The following is a 26177-nucleotide window of genomic DNA, read 5'->3' as shown; positions in this document are numbered from 1 at the left end:
TTACTTCTCTGTTTCTGCCACGAGATGGATATCCCGAGGTAACTAGGAATTACACTAGCTTCTGGAAACAGCCCTTATGAAGATTTGAGATGATGGAACACCTGGCTGAGGAGAGATGATGCCTACCCCTTCGAGGACTTCAAATGACTCTAAACCAACATACAAAACTACCATATTTTCCTATAAGTTTGATCGCAACATAGAAAAAGGGAACACGATTAACAGCAGTGGTTATGTTTGAATAAGTGTCATTAACTAACTGCATGACTTTTTTTCAATATGGACATCACCTTGACATAGTCATCAATGATAAGCTACTCCTAAAAGTAATGTAGAAACTTTAACTTTCTGTTAAGCTGCTTTGCAACAATTTGTATAGTGAAAAGTGCTATACAAATAAACATGAACTGAATTGAATTGTTTCTGTGGGAATTTTTATGTCCATTCTTCCAGTGTACTTGTGAGGTCAGGCACTGATGTGGATAAGAAGGCCTGTCTTGCAATTCAGTTCATCCTTTCCAGTTGGTAAAGGCATTTGACAAAGCTGGATTGGTGCTTGATGTTATTCACCTGTGGCAATGGATTAGACTGAAACACCTGAATTCAGGTGTGTCCCAATACTTTTGTCCATATACTGTAGTGTATGTTTAATAAAACAGTATAATGAATACAAACACACTGATTTACCACAAATCCCTAAATTAAGGTCAAACCGATCTCTGACTTCAGAAGGATTATTGCACTGTTTACATTGCTTTTCATGTGGGAAATTATAAATGATGATCTGTTCTTTACAGCCAACAGCTTCTTTCATCACATATTTGAGGCATGACAGAAGTGACATACAAGAGCATTACACTGGATGCCTCAGTAAGCATACAACATTTAAAGAACCGTGCATTATGGGAGATTGAAAAAAAAAAAAAAACACTTAAAACAGCCCAGCCTGTATAGAGAGGAGCTGGTTGAAGACTAACATATGACACATTACACAATGCTCTAATCCTACAGAGACATGGGCACAGAGAGTATTATATAAAAGGGCGTGTATTGCCATTAGAGAGGCTTTCTGAATGTTCCAGAGAGGATGACGACAGCAGAGCAGAGGTCTCTCACTGTGTTTTCATTTTTAATCTTTGACTGTCTTGACTCTTGAACCAAGTGCAATGGTCATAACCTTGAAAAGTATAAATGCTTTATCTGCATGTGGCCTTCAAACCATGCTGATTTATAAATTTGCTAAAGAACCATACAGACAAATTCACTGGTCTATGAAACACAATAAACCCCAGAAAACATCTAAATGTAGAAATGAACTAATCCAAGAAGGAAAATGTAAGCACTGGCCTAAGTGTGAATTAAAACTGTTGAATAACAGCAGGGTTTGCCTGAGAAGCAAGGCCGGCACTTGATAATAGCATCACTGAATTGTTGACTGTAATGAAAGATCTAAAATTTTTCACTCAAAAGTGTGCAGTATCCAAAACAATATTTCCCCATTGAAACCGAGTATTGATATATTAAATACATTTTGTGATTCCAGAAGTTTTTAAGAAATGCATGTTCTTCAGTTATCAATAGTTATTGAGGGAAAATAAAAATATGATGTCAGTTTGCACCCTAATTTATGTCATTTGAATTTATTAAATTAAAAACACAGCAAGCGCTGCTTCTAAAATCTCAAGATTTAGAGAAATCCATCCACCCTAAATACGGATTAGTTAAAAACATATCTTGAAAGAAAAGCTAATGATGCTTCAAGTCACCTCAATACCTAAAGCATAAGGCATAGAGCCAGTTCTTAGCACTCACTCAAAGGGGGCGTATAAGGCTTTCATCATATCTAACATCTTCCCTGATAACAGTGATCTGGGGGAGGACTCAATACTCAATGAAGTGACCTCATGTTCATCCCACATCACATCCTCCTGAATGATATTCAGCCAGTCTGACCCTTAATCACCAGATCACAAACATAAGAGAGAGGGATTTCCATCCAGGGACCGGGAGTGAAGTGTCTATGTGCTGCTGGGATTGTAAGTGTGTGGTGTGGTTGAGTTCACTGTACACCATTAGTGTCCAGCTAAAGCTCCAGTGGTTTGGCTGAAGCAGAGAGGATTAGTAAGGGAAGCTCTAGTGGATCATGGAGCCGTAATGGCCCTGCTGGGGACTGTTAGAAAAGTCCATACTGAATACTATTTAAACAATTTACTAAAAGCTACATTACCTTCAGCGGAAACACATGCATGACAGAACAGCAACAAGACGAGTGTGATTCAATCGATCAACAATATGTCAGACAAAATTTGGCCAGTTAGTTTGTAAGCTTCTTTACCAATGAAAACAGTTCCACAAGATTCCCAAGCATCAAGTTATGCAACACAGTCTGGAACAGAGAAAGATTTCAGTACTGTAATAATACACATCAGCACATTTGAAACACCGACTGGCCAAATGCCCTTTGAATGCAATATATAAAATAATCTAAATCGTGCTTATCAGAATTTAAATTAAGAGACACCCGAAGAGAACAAATATGTTAGACTTAGATCCCATTCTGTTTCAATTAATTAGAAATATGATGAAAGAATTAATCATTTACTGACCTGACAAATCACAGTGTGATTGTTTATGGTTTATCCAACTAAAATTTGATTGATTTTCTAATGTCCAAAAGATATGTTCTATCAATTTTATGAAGCGTGTAAAGAATGGGACTGACACAACAGATTAATTTCCACAAAATCATTTTTAAGTTGTTTATTTCTGATTGTTTATGCACTTAAATTACAAAAACTGTTTTCCTTTTACCTTTGAGCTAGCAAATAGCAAATAATTGAATCTGTTGTTGATTATAAAAGGATAATTCAAAAAGTACTAATATATATTGGATATCCTCTTTCTTTGGATATTCCTCACAATGCATATTAATTTAGTGTGAGTTCCTGACATTCATTCATTCATTTATATATATATATATATATATATATATATATATATATAAAATGTGCATTTATCCACCTTATACCTTCATCAGATCGCTGACACAGTTGAACACAGGTTATTATGACAATATTTGAAGAGTGAAATGAAATCTGCAATAAGAGTGAATAGAGTATCTTGTTCGTTTTCCTTCCCACTTGCCATTATGAGTCACATAAAAACTCTCCTGATGCGTATTTCCAGTAATGTGACAAGGTTTCAGCAAATTTGTTTACAACTAAAGATAGAAAATATATTACATAAACCGCCAACAAAATTTTTTTTTTCCTGTCCTCCAAACCAGCTCTCTCAAATTATTTCCAGGACTCACCTCACGCCCTTGTGGCACTCAACAAATTATGTGCTGCCATAGTAACAAAGGCAAAAACCTCAGACTGGCTTCAGGAATTCCTGTTTTAGGTTATGTAAAGAGTGTGAAAATTTCACAGATATAGCCACTGGCACAAAGCCTGGTTAATCCTACACTGCACGAGAATGTATATATAGGGGTCTCACTTAACTTATGTGCCTTGGCTATATAACATGACTGTATAGCCAAGCTGTCTGTGAAATTTATGCCTTCTCCCTATAGGTGATAATAAGAAAAGACTTTAAAATTGTAACAAAAGATTTATATTTCAAATAAATTATATTCTTTCAAACTTTCTATTCATAAAAAATGCTGCTGGAAATTCAGCTTTGTTATCACAGGAATAAATTACATTTTATAATTAAATCAAAAACAGTTATTATAAATTGTAATGATATTTCACAATATTACCGCTTTTAATTGTTTTCATGAAAAAAAATGCAGCCTTGGGGAGCATAAAAAAACTTTGTTGTGTGAAAATGTTACCGCAAATTTTACCCCAAACTTTTGAACAGTAACACAATTACAGTGCCATAGATATTTCCCAAAAAATGTGGAGGGTATAACTAATACTTTTAAATGTGGCAAAAAAACACTGCTAGCTAATTTTACTAACCTGTACAACAATTATATGAAACTTATACAAAGCCTTTACATTACCCTATATCATTGGTGCCGCTGTTTTTATCAAGTGTCTAGTGCTTGTGAGCAGTGTGTAGGTGTGTGGGTTAGGGGGTTAGCAGGGGCTGGGTATCGTACAGCTGGCTGGTCAGATAAAAGTTAATCCTGTCTTAATGTGTGGATAGGGAAAAATGGATAGCTCTGGAAGAGATCTGATCATTTAAGCAAAACCTTTAAAAAATGATGTTTTTACCCAATGTGGTAAAAGAAAAAGATAAATGGCAGTATCACTGAGACGCTATACATGACTTGAGGTACTAGACAGCTGCTGAGCAAAAAAAATATAATGCTTCAAAGCAGCCTTCTCATTGAATAACATCAACATCAGTGCACAAAGGCTGAACACTTCAGGGTAAAAGCCTTAAAGGCCTTTAGTACAGCTGCATTTCTACTACGTGTTCCTTTCTATTGTTCAAAAAAGCTCATTTTGTTAATGATCTCTGAAACCCATGTACTGTATGGCATGTTTCCACTCTTCACTCTGTCTGTCAACAACTGCATCTGTCAATCTGTCAGCAAGTTCTCTGAAAACACAGAGATGTGCTCATCAATGCTAGCCACAGATGGCAGATAGGACTTTCAGGAAGACAGACCATGATCTATCCACTCGATCCACAAAGGGAAGGAAAAAGAAAGTTGAAGGCAAAGGTTAGGAATGGCAAGGAAAGGAAACATACAGTATGAATCGGACAAGCAAAGGAAAAGGACGGGAAAAGAAAAAGAACCGTCAGGCGATGGCGATTTACTGCCAATCACTGAACCCGGCTTTACTGACGAGATGCGTATGATAATCGAATTCAATTAATTGCACAGCCCTAGTTTTTAGTGTATAATATATCTCTAGAGCTGATGCTTTTTCCATAGCCAAGCCCCATCTAGAAAACCCCAAGGCCAAAAACACAGGGAAAAATACAGTCTATTCCTCTCGTTATCTGTTATCTCACGACAGCTTGCAGATAGGCTCTTTAATAGGATTCGACAGAAGGTTGTAGCCTGCTTTCAGGAAATCCTCCCCTGCTTATACCTGAGCGTGCCTTCGCTTTATGTGTCAGAGCGACTGACTGTACAATCTGTGGCAGAACGGCACTGCTACAATAACATGTATCTGCTAACGGATGATGCATTATAATAGTGGAGATCAATTCAACTACAGACAACGAAAATGGCATAATTAAAGAAAAGATTAAACTGTACCTAATCGTACAGTGTCTATTTTTGTCAAGCTGTCAGTACTGTGCTTTGTTTCCACAGGTCAAGAGCTTGAAGTTTAGACATTCATTCAAAGCATTCATCTTCATCTCACATTTAGAAAATTAAGATTGCGCCATGAAAAGAGTGATAAATTATATTACTTAAAAAAAATTATTCCATGTCTGTGATGCACTGTAGGACATCATTAATTAACATGTGATCAGATGTGATTTGATTGGACTAAGTCGGGGGGCTGCTCAGCTGGTGTTGCACTTTTCTGTATCAATTAACATCCAAGTTGACAAAAACAGATCAGATAATGCAAGACTTGGTGTCTAGTCTTTATCATGCAAATTTACCAATATGGCAAATGGCTAAAGTGAGTTCTCCCTGCAGAGAGTGTGTTTGTGGACCACATATCAAATTGTTTATTGCTTATGAAGTATACTACTCTTCAAAAGTTTGGGTTCAGATTTTCTTGGAAAGAAATCAATATTTGTATTTCTTCAGCAAGGACACATTGATCAAGTTACAAGAAAGATTTCTATTTCAATAAAATTCGTTTTTATTGAGTTTTCAATTCATTAAAGTATCCTCAAAAAAATCAGAGTTTTCAACACTGATACTTAGAAATGTTTTATGAGCACCAAATCAGCATACTGTAAAAAACTCTCTGGTTGATTACCGTCTGTACTGATTTGTAGCAGGATGCTTAGAGTGGTTGCTTGCTTACTTCTTTTAATGTAATGTGTATGTTTTTTTATTTTGTATTAAGCTACTGCTTGAGTTTCTGAAGCAAAATTAGTTAAGAAATACTATCACGAAGGATCTGATCTGAAATGATGACAAAATAGGAGGGGATGTTTCTTTTTGTCATGTTACCAAAGAGAAGCATGAAAGCAGAAAAGGACATGATGTCCCAGTGCCCTCATTGTGCTGGAGGGTGTCCTCCCTGATCTTTATGGATACCTTGTTCGAGTGGGAGAGTGATATCTTATTGGAGTTATGGTACTATTAGCTTGCGATGTGCCACTAGTAAAGTACCACAGGCTTGCTCCAATTGTGAATGTCACTCTGGGATTGCCATAAACGGTCTAGAGGTGGATCTCCCATCCTAAGAACTCAAACTGATTTGGAAGTCAAATCCATCAGCACACAGTCTTCACAAACACATCTAAACCTCATGTATATTCCAGTGCTTTCTGACAACACTAAAGCCAGCCTTTCTAAACTCTAGTGGATGACGAGGAGAACGTCTGTAAGTTCATTTTGTGTCATCAACTAATCCTTTAAAAGTCCATCCATCCACCCCCAGAGTAAAACCAAATGAAGAAAAAGTTCTCCAGTTATGTAATCCAACAAATAGAGTATCTAGTGAACACACAACTCTTTAAGATCACTTTCAGTCTGATAGACCAATACCTAGAAAACAATTAACCTTTAGTGCAATTTCCCAGTAATGGCCTGTCTTAATTGCAAGAGTAATGTCACGGCTCAACCAGGTATATTTAATGATGCTTAAACCGCTAATCTTCCTGAACAAAAATATGCAATTGCATGTGACATTCCAGGCTGAAACATAATCGCTTATGTAACAGAGACAGTCATTTGACAAACACACAGTTGCTTTATAAATCTCTCTATGCATCTCAAGCCATCTCCATTTCAGATTCTAATAGAGTGATACAGTAGGGTTATGCATTGCTAAGGTCATGTTGGTTTGATCAGAGAATTTTTTTTATTTAAATTTACCATTTGTGTTGCCTCTGAAAAGTGAAAAGTTGTAGAGTTGCTGTTTTGTGTTATGTCTGCAGCTGAAAGGTGCATTAACACTGACAGTAATTAAATCTCTGGAGGTCAACATGCTGTACTGTTGGTTGCTAACAGCTGTATCCACATGCATCAGACGAGCATCACTATTTATGTGTTATATAAAGTGTTAGTTTACCCATAGGACTTTTCATTCATTCGTTCATTTTCAAAAGACAGATGATATTCAAAAAAAAAAAAAAAAAGTTACGCACATTAATATTGTAGAGCACATCTAAAATGGTAAACTGACTTCATTGGTTCCTGTGAAAACTCAAACATGCTTGCTTGACACACAAAATTCACTGGTTCTCACATGAAGCTTACGTTCACCAAACTTGATGTGCTCTATGTATGTGTATAAAAGAATAAAAGCCTAAATTAAATCTGTTCATCATATAAAGGGAACAAACTATTCAAACTTGGATTAAACCACTTGATTCATATGGATTAATTTTACAACGTTGTCATGAACTTTTTGACTTGAACTTAAAATCAAGTTTTGGTTGTGTGGACTTATAGTGGAGGAACAGAAAAATCTCAGGCTTCATTATAAATATCTTCATTCATATTTTCAAGATGAACAAAAGTCTTATCAGTTTGGAATGATATGAGGGTGAGTAAATGAGTACATTTTCATTATTGGATGAACTAACCCTTTAATATTCTCCAGTTCCATCTTAATATGCAGAGACAAATGTAAGTAACATGTAAGTTCCATTCATAGCTTGACTTCCCTTAAGCATTATCAAAAGATTGTAGAAATACAGCTGTATTTCTACTTTGTGTTGCTTTCTATTGTTAAAAAAGCTCATTTTGTCAATGATCTCTGAAACCCATGTACTGTATGGCATGTTTCCACTCTTCACTCTGTCAACAACTGCATCTGTCAATCTGTCAGCAAGTTCTCTGAAAACACACAGAGATGTGACAAACAACACAAAAACAAGACAACTCCGTCAATGCTAGCCACGGAGATGGGACTTTTAGGAAGACAGACCATGATCTATCCACTCGATCCACAAAGGGAAGGGAAAAGAAAGTTGAAGGCAAAGGACGGGAAAAGAAAAGGAACAGTCAATGGAAAGTAAAATAAAGATGAAATGAAAAGAAAGGAACAGGGAGGGAAAAGAAAAGGACAAGAAAATGGGTAACACTTTAGTATAGGGACCAATTCTCACTATTAATCTGCGTGACCATATTATACATCTCTAATCCTACCCTATACTACACTTAATAACTACCTTACTAACTATTAATAAGCAGCAAATTAGGTGTTTATTAAGGCAAAAGTCGTAGTGAACGGTTTGTAATAGCGAGAATTGGACTTATTTGGTTGAGCAACCCAACATGGCTCAACCAATGCGTTTGGATGCAGAACTATCCAGTAACTGCCATTCAAAACAAATGACTGCTGGTCAGTTCAAAAGGATGTAGATGTGAACGCCCCATTTGACTGAAGATCTGAAGACTGTTCTTGTAAAATACCGTCAGGAATATGACACTTAGCCGTGTATAAAAACCACCAGGGGTACACAACCCAAAGGAGCTGCCTCCCTGGTACAGAGCTCACAGGTACTCATGGGTATTTTGTGGATTGCATCAGTCAAAGTGGCTTGTTTTTCCCAAAGCATCTGTGTTTAGTTAATTCAAGTTGAGAGGTCAGTGAGGCTTTCAGCATGAGTGACAAACAGGTGGTATTTAGTAAGGGGCTTTGAAGCCTAATGGGAATTCATCATTTTATTTTTAATTCTTCCCAGCTTGGATACTATGTACTGATGAAGCAACCAGTTGTATGTTTGCAACTGACAAAAGTCCTCAGCTAAAATTCAAGTCCAATTTTGTTTGGATCTGGCTCTTAATTAAGCTCTGAAACAGAAGACTGCTCTGTTTGCAATCTGTCCTGTAGTACTCAACTCATAAATGGTTTGTCGGCAGAGCCGAAGAGACGCCATCGCCATGTTTGTGGAAGTTCCTTGTAATCCATCTGTTGCATTAGCAAAGCCTCAAGTTTGTTCCCTCACAGACAATTTTCTTCCTCTAACTTACTCTGCTAAACTCCCCGTGAGACATTCAAACCTTTAAATGCTCTGGCAAATTAGTATAATTGGCTTATTTGTGTTTCATGAGTCACATAAACATGTCAGGTTAGGATTTAATTTGTCTTTCTGTTGTGCAAATAATATGTGCATTGTGATTCAGACAACAGGCGAGATCGAGAGAACAGGAAGAGGGTTATGATTTAGAGCGACACGCCGATGAATCACAGCACAATAGCTCCATGCTAATCTATCATCATAAAACACAGGCGCACCAGACCGCAGTCCCACGATCCTCTGCTTTTACGATCACACTCACAGATACAGCATATCTACATGCACCACCCTGCCTCATGAAAGGTGAAGGACTGGTTATATCAGCCGGCACATTTCGTCAACCTGTGGCAGATTGTTGCGTATGAGCGATTGATATTGATTACTGTGGTTGACAGCAAAGCGTACAATTACACTAGGACAAAGATGCACTTCAGATAATCTTTGGGCAGTTAACATGCAACAGATTCCTTGTTGTTGTTATCCATCAATCCTCATGTAGTTTTCAATCTGTATAACTGAAAGAGGATATTTTGAGAAATGTCTCAAGTGTTTTTGGGTACATACAATGGAAGTCAATGGGGATCAGTGTTGTTTTGTACCCCATTGACTTTCATGGCAAAATATCTTCTTTTGGGTTCCACATAAGAAAGTAAGTTATACAGGTTCGGAACAACATGAGGTTGAATTTTTATTTTGGGGTAAACTATTCCTTTTGAATAAAATTTACAGAGGGTGCACTGAAACTAAAACAGACTGCTTTTGCTTCTCAGGTAATTCAATCAAATTTTAAGGATGCTTAGATATTTCACTGAAGCAACAAAATATTGATTTAGAAAATGATTTGCACTGTGCAGCTCACTCTTGGTCTTGCATGAAGGTCAAAGGTTAACATCTGTCAGTAACAGATCATTGCATGATATGCCAGAGCCGCCCGGGATTAGATCCAGACCCCATTGTTGCATCGTTATAGCCACTTGTTTTTCCACCAGCACACATGCTCAGGCACACACGTCGAGCTCAGCACAGTATGGATTAACCCCATCTAAGACAGAACGATAATAATAAAATAACCACATGAGACCGCAGGGCTCTATCTAATCTAGTCTACAGGCTGCTATGATTGAAAACCGGACTCCAAACAGAGAGGCAGGCAGAGGTCCATAATAGGATTTACATCTGGGACAGACAAGAGCTCTACAGATATAGATATACAACAGGAACGGATGACTCGCACCTGATGCCCACAAGAATCACTTTAAAGATGAGTCGATCAATGGAACAAACACAAAAAAGCACAGAATAGGGAAAGGCTTGACGTAACCCATGTGCCCCTTCAATACGTTGTCTGTCTGAACCCAAATAATCACATGCTAAATAAACCATTTCCAAGAATTCAATCAGAGCTGCCATTACATGGAGCTCCATTCATACATGTGAGTGAAAACAAACAGGCAGAGGAATCTGAGGCAACAGTTGTCAATTCTAGAGTGGCACAAAGAATAAGAAACAACTACTCACTGGAGTCGTCCGAATCGTAGCCTTCCACGTCCGGCTCCTCCTCTTTCTTGCTGGCCACGAGTGCGGTGGCACCAAAGGCTTGGTCCAGGTCATCCTCATCCCGTTTGGGGTCCGTGGCTGGGCTCTCCGACTTCTGGCTGGTAGAGGTGCTCCGCAGGGAGCCGGCGCGGCTGAGGGCCGGGGGAGCTGTGGGGGGGAGACCCCGTGGGTAACGGGGGAAATAGTCAGATATCTGCTTGATGGGCTGAATGGGACCTGGACATACATCAATGGCCATGTGCTCCTGGATGCTGATGGTCGTCTTCTCGCCTTTGCGTTGTGTCATTCATGCAGCCCTTTTGAGGATGTGCCACCACTCCTGAACCCGGCAAAGGGCGGGTGGTAAAAAAAAAAAAAAAAGAAGAAATAAAGAAAATGAAAAAAAAAAAAAAAAAAAACAAGCTTCAAAAGTCAAATCTTCTTTGCTCTGGTAATCTCTTAGTGTCCCTGAAGAGCAACTGAGCGTGTCTTGGTGTGTAAGTGCATGTGTGTGTGAGTTTGCAATCGCAGCGGTGGGCTACATGAGAGGCTGTGGGCTGCTCCAGCACACTGTGGTCATGCCGTCTGCCTGTGCTCAGACCACTACAGCACGCTAAGACTGTTACCGGGATGAATGCATGTGGGAGAGATAGAGAGAGAGGGAGAGAGAGGGAGGGGGCAGGATTATACGGAGGGATTGGCTGATGTCATTGCTTAGCAACATGACGGTAAACAGGAACCGGGCGCGCGGCTACTTAATTATGCTATTAGTCCATCTGTTAGAGAGAGAGCGGCTGGGTTATCTCTGTGTTCCTCCTCTCCCTTCAGTCTAGCTTCTGACTGAACCACCATTGCAGACGAGCGCGGCATGTGCTAAACTCCAGCACAATTACCAGCAACAGCTGCTAAATGCCTAAAGTCACACGTGCCGGGTTATACATCCATCCAGCAATTCAAATAGTACAATGGGGTAAAAGCAAAAGGTAGATAAGAAGAAATTCATTATTTATAATGCATTTTAATCCAGTATTTGTAATTTACAGATAGTGTAATGCATATGTGCATGTATGAATATTAAAAGGATAGTTCACCCAAAATTAAAATTCTGATATTATTTACTTCACCGCATGTCGTTCTAAACCTTTATGAATTTCTTTCTTCTACAGAAAATGAAAAGGAATGACTTTTAATGTATTACATTTTTTTTATTTTGTGTTCCACAGAGTAAAGCAAGTCGCACAATCGCAAATCGCTTTGGAACAAGGATGAGTAAATGAGATAATTTCAATTTGCAAGCATATAACAGGCTAAAGAGTTAACATTTAGCAACTTGTTGCTAATTGGCTTGATCTGGGGCGGATTCATGAAACATTCTTAAGAAGAAATTTCTTCTTAACTGCCATTTTCTTCTTATTTTTTAACTTAAGAAAAAAGTTAAGAATATTTTGTATTCCCAAACATTCTTCTTAAGAAAATTCTTATCTTTTTTCTTAAGATTGTTCTTAAGACAAAAATGTAAAGCTGAGTGCCAGACAAAATCGTGACAAAAAGAGTGTGTGTGCTTACTATGATTATTAGGGTAATCTGCAGGAAGTGCAAAAAGACAAAGTGTGAGTTTAGACTGTCATTTTCTTCTTAAGAAAAAAATTAAGATGTTCTTAAGAATATATTTGAGAACTTAAGAATTTTTCAAGAATTGAAATTGGTGTTCTAATATTCTGGCTTTCAGGCATTTTTAAGAGTGGCAAAACAGTCTATAGGGTCACTGTATTCATAACACTTATCTACATGAACTTCATTTAAACTGATTTCTGTGTCATGACAAATAATGACGGTAGAGACATTTACTGGGAAAATTGCATCAGTGCTCTGTTGCTTTATGAAAACTAGCAGGGGGCAATTCAATAAAAGCTATGATAAATTACAGGCAAAAGCCATTTTCACATTGTACAATAGCAAAGATCTATAGTGAAAACATTGAGTAATCTTGATGCTCTCTCTTAAGGGACCTAGACAAAATGACAATGCAGCGCTCTTGACTGACGGTGTCGCTTTTAACAAGGGAAGAAGAATGAGGAGAATAATGAATGATGGTGAGGGATATACATAGGATATAGCATGATGCTATTTAATCATGGTTTGAAATGGTCGTTAATAATTTAGATCTGAATGTTTGCCATTTCCCACATGGTATCATTAGGAAACAAAACCTGGCAATTCATTTACTCTTATAATTAAGGAGTCGCCCCCATGCTCGTTGCAATTCTTCAGCGGAAAACACTTAGTGAGAGCGAAGCTCATTATTTTCTGTCTATTTCCGTTATTCCTTCTGGAGATCCTTTCTTTTGTGCTTCCGGAAGACTCATGGTTAAAAAAGAAAGAAAAAAAGAAAGAAAAAGGCAGAAAAAGTTTGATTACCTCCAAAGAGTGCTTCACAAGAAAAGTAGCACAGCTGCTACCATTTGTCATGCTGATAATGTGCAGGTTATTAATTTATAGATTCTAATGTCTGGCACAGAAACATAGCTGTGAACAATGTTACCCAGTGAAGGCTAGAAAAATAGTACACAGCAAATGTAGGCGAGAAGCCAAGTCTTATAATCCTAGTTATTTTCCTGGGGAACAAAAGTACCCAAATGGGGTGCTATTGAACAAGCATTTTATTATGTAAATTTGCTGATATAAAGTCAGCCAGAAAATTGTTTAAATAACTTTAATGATGTAAAAAGTGATGCATTTCTTTGGTCATAAATTCAAAATCTCATTCATGCTGACAGAATGTTCTACTGCCACAGAAAGTGATTAGCACTTTCCAGAAAATATCATTCAAACACAGACGCTACAGGAGAGACACCTCTTAAATATTTCTAATGTGACAAACATGTCTCAGCCCTGGTGGGAAAAAAAGGGCTAAATGATTTGCTAGTCTCATCTGGTTTATGCCAGTCTTAGATGCTCTCACCTTGACAAGTGCTGAAACACTCTTTACAACCAGTGAAACAGACCAGCTCGGTCAGGTTTGAGCTTTCCTCTTAGCAAAGTATGCACTTTAAAAACACAAAAATATCTGAAATGCGATATGACGCGAGCCACTGTAATGCAAAAATCTGCAGAAAATAGCAGTGCACTTTTAGTTAATTTCTCATTTTTAGCTCTCTCGTTCTCTTTCTGGCTCTCCACGTGCAATTCATAACTTGGCCTGTCCATAATGGCTCTTTAAGGGCATGGTTCTTAATCCAATCTGGCCGCTGTAATCAGAGGATAAAATGGGTTAGTGGATACTGGCTGCTCCGGCCCTTGGCCGAGATCAAATGTCATTCCTATGAGGCTCCAGTGTGATGAGGGAACTTTTGGAGACAGATACAGACCAAATATGAAACAGGAAGTCCATTCAAGACAAAGTTCATGGGTAGTGACATTTCTGTAAGAAGGTAAAAGACACTTTTATTCTTGCTGTTTCTCAAAGAATCATAATAGGCTGATGAAAAGAATACAGTATGTACACTGCTTCTTTTTATTATTATTATCAATCTTCCAGACTCATAGTGGTGGTGATATATATATATATATATATATATATATATATATATATATAAAAAACCCTAAAAAGTATATAGGGTGAATTGCAGATTTCCCACTCTATCACTGGTGATGGAGCACTCACATACAAATTCACAGAGGGGAGAAATAGGCCATATAATATGAGGTTGTGCAGCTCACAGAAGAGCTCTTGGATTTGCTCTCACCTGTTCTAAAAATGACAGGAGGAGAACTGCAGAGGCGAAACGTACAAACTGCTCAGGATGCCATTATTAACATATACACAAGTACCAAGAGGAACTACTCCCATTCTTTTATTTCACTTTATTCGCCTCTGTTTCAAGTTGTTCAAGAAGAGTTTGGTAGCATCAGTGAGATTTCAAAATGCATTCCTTCACTATTTGTTTTTTTTTTTGGATGCAGAGTTCATGTTCAGGTCTTTGACTGAACCTGTGACATTCAACAGGGTGGTGAAATGGCAAAAAAATGATTCACTCTTGAAAGCAGCCAAATAAAAGATTAAATAGACATTTTTAGCTCTGACACTTATGGATCAGGTTTTCTCTTTAAGGGTTGATAGTGTCTGCAGATATCTGTCTGTCTATATGCTACAAAAAATAGAGAAATAAATGTGTAAATGCTGTCCACCATATTTTTCAATGTGGAAGCTAGTTTTCTGTGAATGCGAGAGACTTCCAGTTCATTAGTTGCTGTAGGGAATTAACGAGAAGAATAACAAAGCACAGTAAACGGGTAAAACTATTTGCAAAACTATTTGATACCAGTGTGTTCATAATTAAGATTATACATTAAAATAATATGGTAAGACACTACAGTTTGCAGTTTCAAACAGCAAAACGAGCTGTCAGACACATTCACTTTACAAATGGTAAACATAACACTTTAATAACTTTCATTAATAAATCATTAACAAACATTATAATGCTTAACAGATCATTAGTTTATATATATTCACACAGGTAGAAATAGGAGATAATGTACATGTTAATATTTACTAATGAAGTTAAGCATTACCTAATGATTAACGGATTATTATTTCATGTAAATTAAAATGCTTACAAACTGTGATACAGGATTACTTGACGGAATTTATTAAAGTGATTAACATCGGCAAAGGCCAAAATAGTCAAGCATTATACATTATTCAAATACAAAACTAATGTGTTTAAATTACATTAATAAATAGTATTCTACATTTTAAGGTGCACGGAAGAAATTTGCTGTGAATCTGAAATACTATATTCATAAATGTGCTGTTAATTAATAAACCAGCCATTAGGAGTTTGTCAAGGAGATGCCCTTTAAAGGAGCAGTTAACAGAAAACATCATCTTTGAATAGTCCTTACCTGCTGAGAGGATAAATTACACTTGTACTACAATGTTTCAGTGGAGCAGCCAATTTAACTCAGTAGCACAAGATCAAATTAAATTTACCATGATAAAAGAGAAGCGTTTAAACAGAACCAAGTCAAAACATATTACTGAAATTGTGATTGTGAAATATGATGTTTAAAAATGATTGTATTAAAGGTTGTTTAAGCAATATTAAATCATATTTTGACTTTAATAAGCATGAAAAAAATTATATCCACACCAAAATCAAGGTTTGCTGAAAATTCTCTCACACTCAGGCCAAATATAGATGAGTTTGCGTCTTCATTGGAATTTATTTAGAGAAATTTAGCATTATATCACTTGCTCACCAATGGATTCTCTTCAGTGAATGGGTGCCGTCAGAATGAGAGTCCAAACTGATAAAAACTGATAAAAAAAAGCTGATAAAAACATCACAATAATCCACAAGTAATCCAGTATGTGGTCATAAGAAGCAAACCCAATATTAAAGCATTTTAATCTGTCGCTATGGCCAAAATACCAGCCCAGAGTCCATAATCCATAATAATTCTTCCTCTAGTGGAAAAAGTCCATCCCCCATCAAAATCCACTGGCACATTTGTTTGAATTGTTTTGGATTTTGGATTAGACAGTGCTTGATTTGTGCATATTTCTCTCCTCATTCAGTTGAGACGACTTTTTCGCTGGAAAATGCCATATTATGGACAAATGAATCGTATTTTGATTGGAAGCAACTTAAGGATGGATTTGTTTCTTATAAACGCACAGCTTTTTGCATCACAAGATGCAAACTGGTGGGGTGGAGTTGTTTGGATTACTTATGGATTATTGTGAGGTTTTTATCAGCTGTATGAACTCTCACTTTAATGGCACCCCTTCACTGCAGAGGATATATTAGCGAGCAAGCGATGCAATGCTAAATTTCTTCAAATCTGTTCTGATGAAAAGACAAACTCCTCTACATCTTGGATGGCCTGAGGATAAATTTATCAAATTTTTATTTTTGGATAAACTATTTATTAAATTTTAATGTTACAACATTAAGAACACAGCTACACAGCTGTCAGTTCACGGTTGGAATGAGATATGCAAAACAATCCACCTATATTATGAACCTTTAGATTTGATCCTCCGTACCCTGCAACTGTCATTGGCAATCAACTCTTTTCTGTGCACATGAGAATGCAACAGGCTCCATATCTGTGAATAGATATTTATGACTGCAGCATGTGGCACATTAGGGTTTTACACTGTAATAGCCTGAAGCGCTGGATGCAGGGAGGAGAACAGATGTCAAATGAAGCTTGATAGATGAATGCAGATCCTACGAGACAAGCAATGATCCCAAACAAGACTCAGTAGTACAAAGGATGAGAGATATTCACATTTTAATCTCTACTGTGGTTAAAAAGTGCTCAGACAAACTCAAATTAGCTTTATCTTGGACTCCCCAGACACAGTCCATGTTTATTTAGGATGCCAAGACTGCTGGTTAGGACTTACTGATGAGGGCTGCACTTTCAAATGAATTGATCCCCCTAATGGGTACTGCCTCTGTCTTGCCACTGCATGTGACAAGTGATCCAAATGGGTAATACAACCTGCTCTAAGTGGACTATTAACACTGGCGCTCTTGAGGGGTTCTGCTCTTGGCCGTAGTTACTTAACCTAAACCGTACAGCAACATATCAAATTGACTGATAGAAGCACAGTAATTGGGCTGATAAGCAGTGATGAAACGGCACACAGGGAGGAAGTGGCTGACCTCACTAAGAGGTTTTGCATTAAGACCGAGCCCAGAACATTAACAAAACAGCAGCTCCACAGGCAAGAGAGACATACCCACCAGGGTTGAGCAGAGCTAAGAATTTAAAGGGATAGTTCACCCAAAAATAAGAATTCTGTCATGTTTTACTCATCTGCATGTTGTTCCAAACATAATTGCCTTTTTTGTAACAGAACACAAAAGAAGATATTTTTAAGAATGTTGGTAACCAAACAGTTTTGATTTTTCATTTTTGGGTGAACTATTCCTTTAAAAACCGGCTCTCTTAAAGGAACAGTTCACCTCAAAACAAAAATTTTGTCATCATTTACCCTCATGTCATTCCAAACCTGTACAAGTTTCTTTCTTATGTTGAACACAAAAGAAAATATTTTGAAGAATGCTGGTAATCAAACAGTTGATGGTCCCCACTGACTTCCATAGTATTTCTTTCCCTGCTATGGAAGTCAATGGGGACCAACAACTTTGGTTCTTGAATTTTTTTTTAAATATCTTCTTTTGTGTTCAACATAAAGAAATTTATACAGGTTTGGAACGACATGAGGGTGAGTAAATGATGACAAAAACATTTTCTGTGCAAGCCGTTCCGGCGGATGACATAGGACATAAGCGTCACGCATGCTTAGTGTCATTCTGGGTTTTGGTTCATTTGCTGTTTTAGGCTGTAAGGAACTGAAATAACTGAAATCATTTGGCAAAGTGATTTGGGTATGTAATGCGGTCAAGACCTCCCTGGAACTGCTTTAGCCATGCAATTCCCTGAAAATAACTGCACACCTTAGAATGTTCGACAGCCATTCAAGTTCAAGCATTCAATAGCCCTGTAGAATAAAATGAAATGAATTTGATTAAATAAGGCAAACTATATATAAAAATAAAAGACCTTGCATTATCCATTTTGGTTAAACAAAAGAATGCAATAATTTTTGATTGCTTCTTGTCTTGTCATTCAAAAGATAATTTTTTCTTGTAAAACATAAAAGAATCTCAGATTTTAAATGTCATGCATTTAAGAGAATCTTTAGTTACATTATGTAGAATAAACTGTAAAACAAAAGTTAAATAACTGTGCAATTATGTGAAAGTTATGTAGTATTGAAAATGGAGCCTACGGAAAACCAATTTATGATATGTTAAAATATGAGCCTCTGTTCATTATGCAGGAAAATCCATTGTTTCTAGAGAGCTTGTAGATTGCTGATCAAGTCAATGACACCTGTGGCCCTGCAGAGTCAATCTATTGACAGAGCCTGGAAATGTCTACAGAGCTTCGGGTGTGGAATCAGCATGTCTCCAGTCCAACAATAACAACTCCAGGCTTGAAAAGTGAGAGAGAGAGAGAGAAAAAAATATGTTTGCTTATTGGTTCAAGTCAAAAAAGCCCACCCCCAAGTCTGTGGTATTCTAAACACTAAATATGGCTCCAGTTTTTTCTTTAATGCAATGTGTGGAATGTTTAGGTGGAAATCATAAATCTGATCACTTATAGAAGTAATAACACATCTCTCCACAACAAGTTGACAACTTAACAGTAGCAATAGCAACCCAAGCACCTCTAATTAAATAACTGCCACACTCAAAATTCACTCTTGCAGCTAAAAGAAAAATCTTCAAAGAACAGATTTCAATGGAGGCACAGCAGCATCCAAAACACCTCAAAATACAGCTCGTCTGCAAGCTCTACATTCATAAATATTTACATTATTCTGCTTATGAATGCTTTAAAAACATAAATGCTGAATATCAGATGGATGCAATGCCAACAAAATCCCAATTTGCCCTTATTGAGTTTATTTAGATGCAGGCAAAAATATTAGCCAGCAGTGTTGCAGATATGAATAGTTTTCTGAGGGGAGGATTGCAGGATGATAATGCTTTGTTTATCAAGTATGTATTTTATTTTCGATCATTGGAGAGACAGGATATTTGTTAGAATGTCCAAACTGCTCTTTTTCTACACAGTGAACTTGTACACATAAACAAGTATGTAAATATATGCCAGCCAGAGGATAATGGCAGCAAAAACCATAGTAAACATTGCTATTCAAATTAAACTGTCAATGTTATTGAACTTCATGACATTACAATCTCTCTCTTTAGTACAGTCATCAGAATCATTATGGTCAATGCCTTTAACTATTCTTAAAACACCATGAAACAAATTTTCTCTTCATTACAATTGAGAAAAACTATGAAATAACGCCCTGAGCGAAAATGAGTAAATGTGTGGAGATAATGACCAAAACATCTATTGTAAAACTTTGTTACACTTACTTACGGTCTCTGATGCCTAAACTGCTTTAGGATAAAGAAACATTCTAGAAGAAGAAAATTATAACAAACACTAAAGTCCACCTTTTACAAACAGTTACATTTATATGGCTGACTATGGAGAGCATCTATATTCAGTATATCAGCATACACCACATTTCTACTATTTTTACTTCTATTTTTCACCCTATATCCATAAACTAACAGCAATAAAATCACTCTGCTGCTGTACTCTAAAGTTGAAAGAAATAGTTTTACATTAATTTTTAAAGCATTCCTTTAAAATTACATAAAAGCCATTGTTCCTGAGTTTTCTAAAGGCAAAGGTGTGAAAAATGCCAATGATTTATGATTATATAAAAATCCCATAGCTTATAAAACAGATATTGTTTTCTTTTGATTTTGTAAGGTATTTGTTGTATGACTTATCAGTCTTTGTTATTATAAATGTCAGAAAATGAAAAATTGCACTTCACATATCTAAAATACAATCATACAATGTGACACTCTATCATTTTGAGATATGTCAAAGCTTTCCTCTGGATACACAATAAATTGCCCTGAAACATACTGAAAGTTCTGGAGAAACAATGCTACACTAATAAAAAAGTACAAAAATGTTCTATATTTTGAAGTGACCCTGTGTCAACAAGCTTGCCACTCTGGGAGTCCCCTCAATTTGGGGTTGTTTGCACCAATAATTCAAATGTATTTTGAATTATTAGCACCAATAATTCAAATGTATTTTTTCCCTTAAAACTGGTAAAATTGCTAAATAAAATGTGTACAAATTTTCCATCCCATTGTATCCATTTCTTGTGTTGCAGGGAAGTTGTGGCCTAATGGTTAGAGAGTCGGACTTGTAATCCGAAGGTTGCGGATTCGAGTCTCCGGCCGGCAGGAATTGTAGGTGGGGGGAGTGAATGTCCAGTGCTCTCTCCACCCTCAATACCACGACTGAGGTGCCCTTGAGCAAGGCACCGAACCCCCAACTGCTCCCCGGGCGCCGCAGCATAAATGGCTGCCCACTGCTCCGGGTGTATGTTCACAGTGTGTGTGTGTTCACTGCTGTGTGTGTGCACGTTGGATGGGTTAAATGCAGAGCACGAATTCCGAGTATGGGTCACCATACTTGGCTGAATGTCACTTCACTTCAGGACTGACTGCTCCAAAAATATTTAAACAAGTGAAGAGTTGGTACAACAGGAAATATATTTTTTCATTTTAAACAGACCGTATTGCTACAAACATGTAAATGCCATGTAAAAACATGTAAATGCCATCAAAATATTTCTGAAGACAGTCAGTATTTATATCAGACATTATATGTTGCTCTCCCATTTTTTGCCCACAAAAATCCAAAGTCGCAATCAATAAGGAAGTGCTAAAGGATTGGAAACGTTAATTATCTTTGAGTTGGTACATCATACAGAGAAATATTTATGCTTCAGTATTGGCTAAGTCTTTCGCCGGAGCCTGTGGATTGGGTAAAGATTCCATACCTCTGTGATGCTGAGTCTGCAGTTACAAACGCTGATGGAACGAACACAATGATTTCACAGTCAACCACCGCACAACTCAGTGATGTTCAGCAAGTCGGTCTTATCATAACCAACACCTCATAGAAGAGTTCAAAAACCTATTCAGCAAAATCATTCATTTTCATCAGTCGTTCTCTCCTAAATGAACCAGGTAGCCCAATTTATCTACTTTTCAGACCGAGATGGCACAAATCACTTTGCACCATGCTTCAGAGCTGCGCTATAAAAGGAGAAAAAAAAGTTTCTACAGAACTCAGCTGAAAGATTAATTATATTGATCAAGGCTTCAGATTTGGGGTTGATATAGAATGATGTTCATGCATGACTGAAAAGTTTCATACCACAAATGGCATTTGTGTCAAGACAGAGTTTCTTTGGTGGGATATTTCTGAAGCCAACAAGCTGTGGGTCCAAAAAGCCAATAATGACTTAGGAGAGTGCTGAATATCTGACAGGCGTCGATGAGGATGATACAATTTTTATGAGTTGAGAAAAAGCTTTTTGCTCCCTGCTGATGAATTAGAGTAGTTTTTTTTTAATGAAAAAAAAAAAGTCTGTGAGAATGAAGTGAGGTTTGATTGATTATCGAGATTACCAGCAGAGCTGCCTGGGAAACACTGTCGGATCATGGGCAGCCCACAGATGTCACACTAGAGGGGGATTACAAAGTCAATGTAATTTCACAGGGTGCGGTCATGGGGTAGAATCAGATGAAATCGAGTCAAGGATTGTATGATGTCTGCGATCCAGAAAATGATTCCCCTTGCAGGTTCAGGATTGTCTCATCAAGTGCAATGGTATATGCAAATGTGCACGCAGAGCGCGGCAGACTGTCAAAAGAAACGAGGAATCAAAACATTTGTGTTTGAGAAACGCCCCTCTTCCAGAACAACACTTTCTCAGATAACAACAGAAAGTTGGAGAGAGGTGCAATACTGAATATCTGTGGACGCAGCAAGGCTTACTGAGCATTTTAAAATGTGAATAAGTGCAGAACTGAATTATTCATTTTGTTCACGGGCCTGAGCGACGTGATGGATGTTTATTCACAGCAGCCTGACAGCAAAACATCATTCTGCTGTCTGTTGAATTCTTTACAAACTCCACATTATTTTCTTTTTTACTCTGTGGATACACTATGGATAAGACAACAGAGATTTTAAAGTTTTATTGCATGTTATAAAATCAAGTAAAAAAAATAACTAGGGTGTTTGCAAGGGAGTTGCAAATAAAATAGTAATATTGGTGTTGACTAAAGAAGTGAAACTAAAAAGCTGTGAAATCTCAAATAACAGTGTTTTGTCTCTGATGTAAGATGTAAGGAGTTTATGTCAGGAGCCTCTATTGACTGAAGTCTTGTTTCTCTGCATTTCTAATGAGACAGGGTGAGGGCACCAAGGTTTACTGAGGGGTTGTGAACATACAGCAACCCAAAGATTGATCTCACCCTGACATCTCACCTTAAACATCTGCAACGCAATTATGGGTCAAGAACAGTGTTTATGATGAATGATTCACGAATGAATGAATGAACAGAATGAAAGGAAAGAAAAGAAAAGAAGAAAAAAAGAGGTGAAATCACTAAGTTGAAGGCAGGAATATATGTGCATAATGGTTGTGGGTGGGTGTGTGTATGTGTGCGCGCGCGTGTATGTATCGGGCGTTTCCTCTGAGGAGGCAATTGAGGCAGTGCCTCCTTAAAAATTGGATGAAAAAAAAATCTAGAGCAAAAATAAAACAATGCAAATATTACAAAATAAGACATTAAAGAGTATAAATTAGGGATGCATCGATCCGATACGGTCATTTTATGCGGATCGGGTATCGGTCAGACGAGACCGATCCAAATCCGATATTGTGCGTATACTATTCGGTGTTATTGTTGAGCCCCACGAAAGGCACAAAAACATTATAAAGCACCATAAAGTTTTCGTGCACTATATTTCAAGTGTTCTGAAGCTGTTCCATAGTTTAATCTGAGGTACAGATGAATATTTAAGTCTTTAAATTCAAGTTCAGGTAAACTCTTCTCTCCGCCGCGGCTGTCTGTCATCCTCCATTCAGCAATCAAACTGTGTCACGTTCGGTTACTACAGGCAAACTACAGTACAGGTTTAAAATGGTTAAAAGAAAAGGCTTAATTAACTTACGCACAGATTTAATACACTACGCATCAATATCTCTTCCCTTTGTACTTTGAACGTTTCTATGCGGACTCAGAGGGCTGCGCGCAGTGACTCCGTGTCGCTTCAAGCGCTTTCTGCTGCTCTATATGGGAGCCTTACATATTATAATACTTTTGCTACATTTCACTGCTGGTTATACTCTGTATAATCGTGTATGTGACAAATAAAGAATCTTGAATCTCAATGAAAGATTATTAACAGTCTTTCTTGTTCTGTCCTATCTATCATATGTTGCTGCCTTCATTAATGTGCTATAGATTTAAAATAAATGTCTTTTAATTTTATAGTAGCCTATATATTTATATATAAATGCATTTGCTTGTTTTTTCATGAATGTATTTTACAACAATTTAAAGAGCAATGTGTATAATTTCACCAGATTTAGTCCTACACTTATTCACTTTTAATGTAAATAAAAATGTTTCACTAGGTTTTACAAAATTATTGTGCACCCATGATTTTTCTAGAGTATCTTTTGCTGTATTATAAACCAAGTTTATAATAGTATTTTTTATCATATATTATGATTATACATTTTTTTCATTTGTTATTTTTCATAAAAATTATGTTATCTATATGTAGTAGATTGTGTTTAACACACAAAAGAGTAACACACAGACACACAGAAGTATAGAAATTCTACATCGATTTAAAAAAACTGCACTGGTATCGGATTGGATCGGTATCGACAGATACTCAGAATTTTCAGGATCGGATCGGATCTGAAAAAATGGTATCGTTGCATCCCTAGTATAAATCACTCATTTTCCTAAAGAAACACCGACCAAGAATGACCCCAGTGGGTAAAGTTACAGCAGGAATCAGTATCTGTTGTGCCTCCCCAGAGCCCACTGAGTTTTAACAGACCCTCTAAAGCATGTGGTGGGTTTAGTGGTGAGTAATTGAGAACGAATGGGGAAAAGTCATGTGAGTGGAGGCACTGCCTCCATTGCAATATGATTGAATATGACTGGTTATGATTGGCGGGATTGGCTCATGCGATAAATCCCGCCTCTTGTGCTCATGCTCGTTCGCATTCACGATTCAGTCTGAATGAAAAATATAATGGCGTTAATAAAATATAATGGCCTGAAAACATGATCTGTGGGAGTTTTTAGTGAGTAATCAGCTTAGTAAAATTTAAGGTAAATTTCCATATCTGTGACCAATATTTACAGAGCTTTGATGACTGACGGTGCAAAAAATTCAAAAATAAAAAAGAATAGCTGAACAAACTAAAATATATTGTTTAAATTGTTACTGCCTTAAGTTATTATTTTGGAATAAATTTAAAATGCTTAAAAACACCAACTTGAAACTATTAACGTTACATTTTGAATAATCTAAGTTTTGGATGGTGTATTTAATGGCATGGATTTTGTGATTTCCAGACGTCACCAGTGTCAGCTGTCACTGAAGACAATGTTAATTATGCATCAACCTCTGCGTTGTGACTTACACAGGGTCACGTCCACATTTCACCTCTGCCATTACTTTTAACATTCAATCACTGACATCCGTCTCTAGGTGAGACAGATAGCTGTTGCAAACAATAAGGTATAAAAAAAGAAACTATAGATGGGTTATTCTTAGTCTTAGGCTATTCAAGATGCTAATAAGATGTCAATTTCTGACTGTTCATATCTTTTCTTATTTTTAGAACATTTTTATTACATCATATGGAACATAATTTGTGTTTTTCTTCAGCTGCATGTCAAACACGGGTGATGAAGTCAACTTCGTGAACACAGATACCCTAACTTTATAGCATCTGCCTAGAGGAAGGTAATTATAAACTAATAGATTTTTTCCCCTTTCAGAATAGCCATTATGTCTAATTTTCAATAAACATTATGCAATGAGAGATCAGTGTGAGGGGGAAGGCAATAATGTAGGGTAATACCAAAGAAAATTCCCTTTTTTACTTTCTTTTTTAAACTATGTAAAAATGATTAAAAATGTATATTTGTTGTCTCGTAAACTGCACTACACAAGTGGGGCTGCACGATAAATCGTAATGAAATCGAAATCACAATTAGACAGAAGCAGCGACTGTCATGCGTATTTTTCATTGACCCACGGTTCTGTGATCAGCAGTAACTCTCTATCCGAAGGCCAGAGGGCGTTCTTGCGCGGAAACTCCAAATACGCCCCGCAGAAGAAACCCAGGAAATCTCTATCCACTTTTTTCTTGCCGTAAAAATGGGCGCAGCCATTTCTAAATTCTATGGGTCTAGCTTCCGGTCTCATCCGCGTCCAGCTATTTTTAGCTGTACAAATCAGCTTGTTTTGGTGTTTGAAACTGCAAACTGGTGTGTCTTACCATATTATTTTAAATGTATAATCTTAATTATGAACACACTGGTTTGTAGCGCAAACAGCTTTACCGTTTACTGCACATTGTTATTCTTCTCGTTATTTTCCTATATTGGCTAATGAACCGGAATTTTCGCCCATAGGCTTACTTCCGTGATGAAGAAAAAGTTGGATAGCGGTTGTTGAATAAACATAAGATTTAAATGCTTTCATTGATTCAACGTGACTAACAGACACTACGGCAATATATGGTTTATCTGAGTTCTTATTATAATTTTCATTATAATAAAGTATATCTATAATGCAATGCTAATCGACATAGCCTTTATAACTGCTTAGAATAGTATGAAATATGTTGCGTGCCTTATTCTGTGTAAGAAGCCACATCATCTCACAGAAGGATTTATTTCAAACACAGCTGACGTTATGAAGTGAGTTTGGGGTAAAAACATGTTATTAAATAGAGCCATAGTTTACTGAGAAGCTATGCAAAC

At 37.0% G+C, this 26177-nt stretch overlaps 1 protein-coding gene across 3 annotated transcripts in view; it reads right to left on the bottom strand.

Annotated features, from left to right (window-relative positions):
- Positions 1-26177, bottom strand: part of LOC306871406 (double C2-like domain-containing protein beta) — a 301845-nt gene that overhangs the window by 129712 nt on the left and 145956 nt on the right. For all 3 annotated transcript variants that reach the window (XM_079419309.1, XM_079419310.1, XM_079419311.1), the window contains exon 9: positions 10648-10833. In XM_079419309.1, the coding sequence (XP_079275435.1) occupies positions 10648-10833 (186 nt within the window). The remainder of the gene's footprint in view (positions 1-10647; positions 10834-26177) is intronic.

This window comes from Barbus barbus (genome assembly GCF_936440315.1).
Source record: "Barbus barbus genome assembly, chromosome: 6".
NCBI lineage: Eukaryota > Metazoa > Chordata > Actinopteri > Cypriniformes > Cyprinidae > Barbus > Barbus barbus.
This window is presented reverse-complemented; position numbering and strand designations above follow the sequence as displayed.